This window comes from Phalaenopsis equestris, unplaced genomic scaffold, assembly GCF_001263595.1.
Source record: "Phalaenopsis equestris unplaced genomic scaffold, ASM126359v1 Scaffold000001, whole genome shotgun sequence".
NCBI lineage: Eukaryota > Viridiplantae > Streptophyta > Magnoliopsida > Asparagales > Orchidaceae > Phalaenopsis > Phalaenopsis equestris.
In genome coordinates, this window is record NW_018164443.1 from 5873 (window position 1) to 16180 (window position 10308).

The 10308-nt window shown below is 32.5% G+C and overlaps 2 protein-coding genes across 2 annotated transcripts in view; both read left to right on the top strand.

Moving 5' to 3' along the window:
• Positions 1-2137: 2137 nt before the first annotated feature.
• Positions 2138-4440, top strand: LOC110018624 (CTP synthase 1-like). The gene is made up of 3 exons (XM_020716021.1): positions 2138-2426; positions 3481-3560; positions 4380-4440. The coding sequence occupies exons 1-3, from the start codon at positions 2309-2311 to the stop codon at positions 4410-4412; spliced, it is 231 nt and encodes a 76-aa protein (XP_020571680.1). The 5' UTR covers positions 2138-2308; the 3' UTR covers positions 4413-4440.
• Positions 4441-4833: 393 nt separating this feature from the next.
• The window catches only part of LOC110018536 (CTP synthase 1-like), an 8382-nt gene continuing 2907 nt past the window's right edge, over positions 4834-10308 (top strand). The window contains exons 1-14 of the mRNA XM_020715913.1: positions 4834-4983; positions 5705-5761; positions 5926-5990; positions 6294-6377; positions 6503-6553; positions 6883-6945; positions 7041-7087; positions 7398-7467; positions 7554-7616; positions 8455-8544; positions 8863-8901; positions 9046-9273; positions 9602-9687; positions 9826-9874. Of these exons, the coding sequence (XP_020571572.1) occupies positions 5719-5761; positions 5926-5990; positions 6294-6377; positions 6503-6553; positions 6883-6945; positions 7041-7087; positions 7398-7467; positions 7554-7616; positions 8455-8544; positions 8863-8901; positions 9046-9273; positions 9602-9687; positions 9826-9874 (978 nt within the window). The 5' untranslated portion in view covers positions 4834-4983; positions 5705-5718. The remainder of the gene's footprint in view (positions 4984-5704; positions 5762-5925; positions 5991-6293; positions 6378-6502; positions 6554-6882; positions 6946-7040; positions 7088-7397; positions 7468-7553; positions 7617-8454; positions 8545-8862; positions 8902-9045; positions 9274-9601; positions 9688-9825; positions 9875-10308) is intronic.

The following is a 10308-nucleotide window of genomic DNA, read 5'->3' on the forward strand; positions in this document are numbered from 1 at the left end:
ATTTCTAAGATCAAATTATGATAATATTTATTATTCTGTGATACTTTTGTTCATCATGAAATATTTCTTTCATTAATTCATATTTGAATATTCATAATGCTTTTTTTAAAGGAATAATAATGCTCTAATTATTTAATTTAATGAATTAAGAGGAGTCTTTTTTTATTTCCAAAAATTTAAAAAATGCAAACTTAAGTAAAAAGGAGGATTTACAAAAAAACCACTCAATTCCTATGTATTTACATATCTAACACCTAAAATTCAGTTTTTACATACATGCATCTTACCTATGGTAAATAAATGAAATTTAAAATAGCAACATTTTTTATATGTGATATGAAAGATTTGTGTGGTATAAATGCAAAAAGTTAAAGCATAGATGTTAGATATGTAATATAAAAAAATGATGCTAAATGGAGTGGTTGGCTGCTTCTTAGATTTATGTTAAATAAGATTTATCGAATCCTATAAATCCGAGTTTATGCGATGGAAGAATTTGTGAGCGATATTATGAAATTCGAATTTAAGTCCTATAAATGACGGAACACGAGGATTGAAAAATGAAACACGACTTAAGTTAAATCAATAACTAAATTCAATTAATAGTATGGTCCTAAACACCACCTATTTCTATTTGGCCGCACGACTCGCCTCCTTCATGTCATGGAGAACACTAGGAGTTGGTTTGGCCAACATAATTCAGAAGAAGCATGTCTACTAGAACGACCAAATTCGCCGTTTTAAGATCGGATGGAGGTCCCTCCATTCCTTCGTTTCAGTCATCTGACCCATTGCATCCATAGGACATAGTTTTTTAAAGAAGTTTTTGAGGCTGTAGCTTTTAAACGAAAATTTTTCAATGACAATGCCGGATCAAACGAGACCTTAAATATTTAGCCGAACACTAATTAATACAATGCTCTAAAGTAAAAGAGAAGCCCAATAGATTGTTGTCACTAGAGTGATACCATATTATCATGGCATTGAGAATAAGAGATAATAAGAATTGCAACCAAAGTTATATTTGATATAAACATCAAAATATGATGTATACTTAAGGTGGGTTGTTTAATTGGCAGAAAAACTATGTAATGTAATTGAAATGTAGTAAGTTTACTTTATTCGCTTATTGTTTCGTTTTGCTGCATATTTTTAATTTGTCTTGTTTATGTTTAGGGGAGCCGAGATTGATCTTCATCATCCACAATCCGGGTTCACATCACACTTCAAAAAAATCCAAATTTTCGTTAGATTTATTGCAAAAATGGTGAGTAAGATATAGTCAAGCTTGCCGTGATCTAACAAAAATCAGCTTCCCGAGTGATTTTGATCTAGATTTACTCGTAGACTACCCCTACGAGTTAGCTTGTCTAAGACGGTGTTTGGCTGCGACTTGGATTTATGTTAAACAGGATTGAACAAATCCAACGAAAATGGGTTTATCTAACCCTCTGCAGACCTCGTGAACAATGACAAACTACTTATCGTAAAACTGCTTCACAGTTGGATTTAATATATCCGAATTCACACGAAAGATTCTAAATTAAAAGAACGTTGGGTTTAACGAAATTTATGTTAAATCCCTCGCTTACATACTACTAAACACCCCCTAAGTTTGATTTGTCATGAACTTACTCTCAAATTAAATCATATATCTACCCATGTATATATATATATAAAAGTGAGAAGTAATGTGAAGGAAAAATTAAAGGGGCAATTACATAGAGACCACTCAAAACTTAGTATTTACAAACTTGCCACTTTCTTTCACCCATTTTTCAAATTCTCATATAAATAACAAAATTTATGGTAAAACTCCGAGAAATATTTTTCAGTTTTATTTTCATCAAATTCTCATTCGGCAGACTCGGCAGCTCCAGAAAATTATCTAGGGGCTTATTTGTAAATATCAATATTTAAGATGATCTGTATGCAATTATACCGGAAATTAACAAAAAAACAGGCAAAAAAAAAAACATTTCATCAACCGTTTTTTCCAGTAATTAATAATAAATAAATTAATTGACCAGCGATAATAATACAGAAGGAAGGCGGGGAAGAGGGAGGGGGAGAGAGAGAGCGAGCATGGAAGTCAAGCCGGAGATGATGGAGCTCGGGTATTTAATGGCCTCTCACTCCTCTAAATTCTGCTCATTCCGTTCTTCTCCTTCACTCTTCATCTTCATCTTCATCTTCATCTGTGCTTTTGCCCTCTAATCTCTGCAAGCTTCTCTTCTCAGGTCATATCCGACTAGAAGAGTGCGGCGTTCAGAGGGAATCGAATCGTTTCCGCAGCTGTAGGTGAGGGATGAAGTACGTTTTGGTAACGGGGGGAGTGGTTAGTGGGTTGGGGAAGGGGGTGACGGCGAGCAGCATTGGGGTTCTGCTTCAGGCTTGCGGTCTTAGAGTCACCTCCATTAAGATTGGTATGTGGCCGGGCTATTTTCTTAGAGATCTCTATCTGTTTTGATTGACCTCTATTAATCTTCTCTTTGTAAGAGAAAGGTGTTTCTGCGCGGGAATATAAATCTCCCAATCTTTTTTCTTAGCTTTTTTTTTGAAATTTTTGAGTGCCGAGCTGCAAGATTCATTGGAACCCTAATAATATCTTTTTTTTTACCCTAGTTTACAATCCCGAACTAGAATAGCGCATTGTGAGCATCTTTTCTGGGAGGTTTTTGAATGTTTGTCGGCCTTTTTTTTCTTTTGTTTTTTCCAGTTCTTATTCCAATTTTAGCTGCGTTTTTTTGAACTAATAAGCTTTTGAACTTTTCTGATCGGATTGGAACCGAGAGTATCATCTTATTTTTTGTTTGTTTGTTTGAATTAGAAGGAGTTTTAGAAGACATAAAATTGCATAAAGCTGCTAACAAATGCTGCTTTACCACTGTAGCCGGATGATGGCATGTGCTTGTGTTGGATAATGTTAGGCGAAAGGGCCCCGCCATTGGCGGGGCTTCGAAATAATTTAATTCTGAGAATTAGAATCGGTTTTCTTTGTTGTTTTTCAACTTCCTGTTTCTTTCAACCTATCGGTTAAAAAATCTACATTTTTTTGAAATTTATATAATTTAAGTGTCTATTTGGGGGGCAGTTGCAGCTGTTTGAAAAGCTTCTGTTAAAAAAGTTGCAGATATATTTTTTATTTTGAAAAATTAGCTGCAGATATATTTTTTACTTTGAAAAATTCAAATCGTAGCATTCTAGCAGCCACCACAGTATGGTGTGGTGACAAATAGCTTTTTGAAAAAGTAGAGAAAATATAGTTTTTTTTTAAATAGAAAAAAAACTGCGGTGTGACACTACTCCGCCACCGTATTGCCACCCCAAATGCACCCTTAAATCTCATGCGTGCGTCCAAGCACTAAGCCCCATTAATCTACCATCACAAAAAGAAAAAAATTCCTTTTCATTCATTTAATTTATTGTTTGGATGAATAGAAGGCATGAGTTCTTACATTGTTGCATGGTTGCACGCAGATCCTTACCTTAATACTGATGCGGGGACGATGTCTCCTTTGGAGCATGGAGAAGTTTTTGTTTTAGATGATGGTGGTGAGGTAAGCAAAAACTAAGACTTGAGCTTTAATCTTTTTTATCCCTTTTTTTCACTTTATATGATTTTTTTGCGTGTATTTACATATATACTACTTAATTTCTATGCATTTACATATCTTACATATACACTCCAATTTTTATATATATGCCACTTTACTAATGCATGGAAAGGTGTGTTTCACTTTTTAAAAGTCAAAATAGTGGCATTTTTATCTGATATGAATAAATTGGGTGGTATGAATGTAAAATGCAATGTTTAAGTGTTAGATATGTATATACATAGGAATTGGGCGATATGTATGTAAATGTCTTTTCTTTATTCATTTGTCTTTATCATTGTCTTCTTCCACTGCCCTTGCCCATTTGCTGCATGATTTCAAGTTGATATCATTCTCATAAATCTCTTGAAACATACCATTAGGTGCATTTAATTGATTTTAAAGAGTTTTTAATGGATTTTTAATTCAAAACAAACGCCATACCGTGTCCCCATCCCAATTCTAGAAAGTCTAATTTGTTGCTTTGGAAGCAAATATTACCACCCTAGGCATTTACATATATAACACCTAAAATTTGCTTATTTACATCAATACCACCTAAATCTCGTATATCACATAAAAAATATCAATATTTTAACTTTAAAAGTGAAGCACACCTTTTAATGCATATGTAAAGTAGCATATATGTAAATATTAAAGTTCAGGTGTTCAATATGTAATTAAATAGAAATTAAGTGGCATGTATGTAAATCTTCCATTATTTTTTCTCTTTTTTTTATGGTGCATTTTTTTTCAATGTTTTGAAGGTGGATTTGGATCTAGGTAATTATGAGAGGTTTCTTGACATCAAACTAACTCGCGATAACAACATTACAACCGGAAAGATTTACCAGGTATCGATTTTCTTCATTGAAATTTAAAAGAATATATCATTTCGGGTCTGTTTGAGGCGGCTGAAGTTATTTTTAAAAGCTCCTGTTATATTTATGGACTTTTTTTTCTTACCTTTTTTAAAAAGTTTATTATCATAGCGTCGCGAAGTTAATTGTAAAAAGCTATTTCATGCAATATAAATTTTTTAAAAGAATCATGAAATATGTAATCAAACAAAAGTGTGGCAATTATCTAGAGAGCTAAACTATGAAAAAGCCATCCAAAATGGACTTTTTATGTAATCCAAATTCTTTTGTTTTTAGTATTCTTAATTTGGTACTCTTTATTTCTTAAAAGATTTTTTTTTTTTAAAAAATGACAGTTTGTCCTTAATAAGAGGAGAGAAAAGGGGATTATTTGGGGAAAACTGTTCAGGTTATCCCACACATCACAGATGCCATACAAGAATGGATTGAAAGGGTAGCAGTGATTCCTGTTGATGGAAAAGAAGGACCTGCTGATGTCTGTGTTATAGAACTTGGTGGAACAATAGGTAATAAACATTTTAAAATGTTTTATTTTATATTTAAGTGTAGGGGCATTTACGTACATGGGATGCAATTCTTTTGTATTTACAAATCTCCCACCTAAACTTTCATTTTTACACACACAAAACTCAAATCTTTAATTTCACGTCAAAAGCAGCACAATTACCACTTTTTAAAAGTTAAATTCACTTTTTCATGCATAGGTTTAAAGCGCCAAAGTGCTATGTACCTAAACATCATAGTTTAGCTACGAGATATATAAATAAATAAGAATTGTGTGCTTAGTAAGATAAGTTGTTGGTGTTCTTTCCAACAGCTTATCTTATTATAAGCTCTTTGAACTTATTAGTTCAAAAAAGCACAACTAAAATTGACGTAGAAAAAAAAGCTGACAAAAACTCAATTTGTATGTTTACATATCTCATACCTAAACTTTCATATTTGCACATAGAACACTTAAGTCCTTGATATCACATCAAAAATAGCATTAGCACTACTTTTAAAAGTAAATGCATATGCTTAAAGAACCAAAGTGTGATGCATGTAAATATAAAATTTTGGGTGTGAAATATGTAAATACATAAGAATTGTGTTCTACCTATGTAAATTTCCCTAAGTATAATAAGATAAGCTTTTGGTGTTATTTCCCCAAGTATATTAAAATAAGCTGTTGGTGTCCTTTCTCCATTCCACTTAAAATTTGCAGTTCTGAAATTCTTTATGCAGGAGATATTGAATCTATGCCCTTTTTTGAGGCTCTTAGTCAGTTCTCCTATCGCGTAGGTGAGAGAATTCCTTCACATACTTATATGGAAGATGATTATTTTTTCCTTCCAAGCTTTCTTTCTCCTACAATTCAATGTCTTCAACGTTTCGTTTTTATGGAGACAAATGAGCCTCGTTTCACTAAAGAAAAAAAAAAAATCTTTCTTATGTATTTGTTCCAGGTCCTGGTAACTTCTGCCTTGTTCATGTCAGTCTTGTTCCAGTTCTAAATGCTGTAGGTGAACAGGTACAGTTTTTTCTAGGAAGATTTACATCCATACCACTCAATTCCTTTGTATTTACATTTCTAACAGCTAAAGTTCAATTTTATACATACATACCACCTTAAATATGCACGAAAGGTGTATTTCACTTTTTAAACCTTAAGAAGGCGAGATTTTTGATGTGTTATGAAAGTAAATTTGAGGTGTTAAATATGTTAATATAGAAATTGGGAGGTATGTATATAAATATCCCTTTTTGCTTAATTGTAAAAAATAAAACCTGCACTCAGATTCTATCTGTTATAATGTTTTCTTATGAATTGCAGAAAACAAAACCAACACAACATAGCGTTCGGGGTTTAAGAGGCAATGGATTGACTCCAAATATTCTCGCTTGCCGAAGCACATCGGTCTCTCCTTTCTTCAACTCTTAATTACTTCTCTTGGTCTATATATCTAACGGCAGTCTTTGGCTATTCTTTATTGTTTTAATAATTCTGGATTTGCCGTAACTTTACTGCAAATTTTCGTGCAGCGTTTGGATGAAAATGTAAAAGAAAAACTTTCTCAATTTTGCCATGTTCAGGTCCGTTTTGCAATTTTCTTGCGGCTCTTGCCATTTCTCAAGTCATATATGCTGCTTGGGAAATTTACATACGCTCCACACAATTCTTATATATTTACATATCTCTCACATAAACTTTCATATTTACATGCATATTTTGGTGCTGGTGCTTTAAAGTTACACATGAAAATGTGTATTTCCCTTTTTAAAAGTGGTAATAGTGCTATTTTTTATGTTTCTATGTGGGTAAATATGAAAGTCTAAGTATCATAGATGTAAATACATAAGAATTAGGTAAATACATGAAAATATTTGACTGAAATTATGCTTTGATATAAATTCTGCTGCAGATGTCAAATATTGTTACTCTGTATGATGTTCCAAACATTTGGCATATTCCCTTGCTTCTAAGGGTAGTTATTCTCTCTGATTTTTAATTGGAAGTTCTCTTCTTCACATTTCCGGCTTGTTTGCCTCATTTTGTGTTCTAATTTTTGTCCTTTTTTAGGACCAGAAGGCACATATTGCCATCTTGAGAGCTTTGAACCTCCAAGGGTCTGTTTAACTCTTTTGATAAATCTATCTAGGTTTTTCATTAACATTCTCAGGGGCTGTCTGGTAATGGTTTTAGCTGCTTTAGTAAAACTTGTAAATCCGGATTTACTAAATCCTCCTATCAATAGGATTTAGTAAATCCAAAATTTAAGGCAGAACTGAGAAGAAAACTAAAAAGAAATAAGATTTTTGTGGAATCTAGGATTTAAAAGTGCCATTTTTGCTGTCTGGCAAAATTTGTTACAAGATAGCCCCTTATATTGATAATACAAGATGTTAATAAGGTTTAAAATTTGTCTTTATTCTGCAGCATGACCCGAGAACCTGTGTTGGAAGAATGGACTTCCATGGCTAAAACCTGCGATACTCTGCATGATCCAGTGGGTTTAGCTATTTAAATATTTAAACACCTTTGATAGTTTGTATTCTCTCTTCTTCTAAATTTGAGATGCCGAAATGTTTTCAGGTTAGGATTGCGATAGTTGGAAAATATACTAGTCTTCCCGACTCATACCTCTCTGTTGTGAAGGTACTCCTTTCCCCTATTTTTTTGGAAGATTTACATACATAATACTCAATTTCTTTGTATTTACGTAGATCTAGCACCTAAACTTCAATTTTTACATGCATGCCACCTTACCCATGCACGATAAGGTGTATTTCACCTTTGAAAAGTTAAAATGGCGGTATTTTTTATGTGATATGAAAGATTTTGGTGATATTAATGTAAAAGTTAAAGTTTAGGTGTTAGATTCGTAAATACATAGGAATTGAAGGAATGTATGTAAATTCCCCTTTTTTTCGAATTTTTTTTTTCCTCCTACTGAAAGTCTCGTTTATCTGTGCAAATATGTGTAGAGCGAAACTATTCCTTCCCTGCTGCTTTTATGTGCCTGACTTGTATCTCATTTGTAAATGTACCCATTAAATGTTTCCATTAATAGCTTGATTTGAGAAATTGCCTTTTCCCCCCTTTTCGTTGCTTTCCACCTTGACTTATTTTGTTGAGAAATTGACTGAAACTAAAGGGGGTCTTTGAAAAATGAATGTCTTTTATTCTCATGTAATGATTTATTATACATAATATTATTAAAAGTAGTTTGATAAATCATCAATAGAGAATCTCAACCCTTCCCATTATTGAAAGAGAATCACATCATTTCATTATAAATATCTTAAAAATATTATCTATTGGATAAATATAATATAAAAAAAATTCAACTCAACATTCCTTACTCATCTTCGAGACTTTTCTTCTATTATGTTGCTACAACATTCTTAACTCATGTTCTAGACTTCTCATCTATTTTGTAGCTATCTTATCACAATTAGCCTAGCATTAATTCATTTATGTGCTAAATTTGTAGGCTCTTTTGCATGCTTCGGTAGCCTGCTGCAGGAAACTTGTAATTGATTGGATTTCTTCCATGGACCTTGAAGACTCTACTGCAGAAGAGGTTTGTCAAAACTTTTTTTTTTTGGTTGGAAATTTACATATGTAGCACACAATTCTTGTTTACAAGACACCTAAAATTTCATATTTACATGCATAACACTTCAGTGCCTTAAACCTATGCATGAAAGATATATTTACGTTTAAAAAGGGGTAATAGAGATATTTTTAATGTGATATTAAAGATTTGAGTGCCATTTGTGTAAATATGAAAGTTTAGCTCTGAGATTTTTAAATACATAAGAATTTTGTGCTATGTAGCCCTTGTTTTTAGTATCTCTGTATTGTACTTGTCCTAATGGGTTGGTGAAATTCTTTTCAGGCACCTTATGTTCATAAAGCAGCTTGGAATTTACTGAAGGTAAGCTAGTATGGTTGTCCATGCATAACGGTTGACAACTTGACATGAACTGTAAATTTTATTTTAAATTTATTTACACTTTCAGTTAATTTTATTTAATCAACATTCCATAGCTTTAGCTCATATTGAAATTTTATTTTGCAGGGTACTGATGGAATATTAATTCCTGGAGGTTTTGGTGATAGAGGCATCCAAGGGAAAATTCTTGCAGCAAAGTATGCGCGAGAAAATAGTATTCCATTTCTAGGAATATGTCTTGGCATGCAAATTGCAGTGATTGAATTCGCTCGCAATGTCATGAATTTACATGATGCCAATAGCACAGAGTTTGATACTAACACGAAGAACCCATGCGTGATATTTATGCCTGAGGTATGTTCTTTTACAATGGATTTACACACTGCACAATTCTTATGTAAATAAATATTTAACACCAAAACTTTAATACTTTCATTCACACACACACACAAACACTAATATTAATTATTTAATGTGAAGTACGCCTTTTCATGCATAGTATCTGATGGGATTATGGCACTAAAGTGTTACATATGATATATGTAAATATTAAACATTGGGTGTTAAATATGTAAATATATAAGAGTTTTATGGTATGTATTTAAATTCCCTTTTTTTATTTTAATTCCTTCTCAATATTCCTTGTTTAATTTTTTTAATCATAAATGAGTTGTCTTTGCAGGGTTCCAGAACACAAATGGGGGGCACAATGAGGCTTGGCTCTCGAAGGACTTACTTTCAGCCTAAAGATAGTAAATCTGCTAAGCTGTGAGTAATTTGAATCTTCAAACTCTTTTTCTTTCATTGTGATTTTATTTTATTTATTTATTTATTTTTATTTATTTTTCATATGGAATATCTTACTTTGATTCCTTAAAATGACCTGATATATTGTTTTATTAACAGGTATGGAAATGTGAAATATGTTGATGAAAGGCACAGGCATAGATATGAGGTTGGTTCTGTAACAGTTTTTCTCTCTCTCTTCCTTTGTGTGGAAAATTCTATTGTATTTTCCTTTATGTAAAATTTTGCACATAGGATTTTCAAATAAAAAGAACATACCAAAAGCAGTGCTTCTGCTAGCCATTTAGATCTATTGTATCTACTTAAATATGACACTGAAATTTGAAAAAAAAAATGATTATAATCTACTCCAAGGGTCACTGTAAGACAACTTTCTGTCTGCGTTGCTTCTGAGACCATCACCACAATTTTGTTTTGGGAATAATTTTTTTGCTGCTTTCTAAAAATTGATGCTCATTTATAAAGATGTGGTGGCTGTAAGAAATCTGATGTATCTGTAACTTTTTAAAAAATTGCCCGCCCTACCACAAATTCACAACCATCTTTACAAGAAGTTATTGCCGCCATAAACAAACCCTGGTG

Coding starts and splice junctions, on each gene's coding strand:
- LOC110018624 (XM_020716021.1), top strand. CDS start 2,309: ATGAAGTACGTTTTGGTAACGGGGGGAGTGGTTAGTGGGTTGGGGAAG. Junction 2,427..3,480: donor AGTCACCTCCATTAAGATTG/GTATGTGGCCGG, acceptor GGTTGCACGCAG/ATCCTTACCTTAATACTGAT. Junction 3,561..4,379: donor TTTTAGATGATGGTGGTGAG/GTAAGCAAAAAC, acceptor ATTTGGATCTAG/GTAATTATGAGAGGTTTCTT.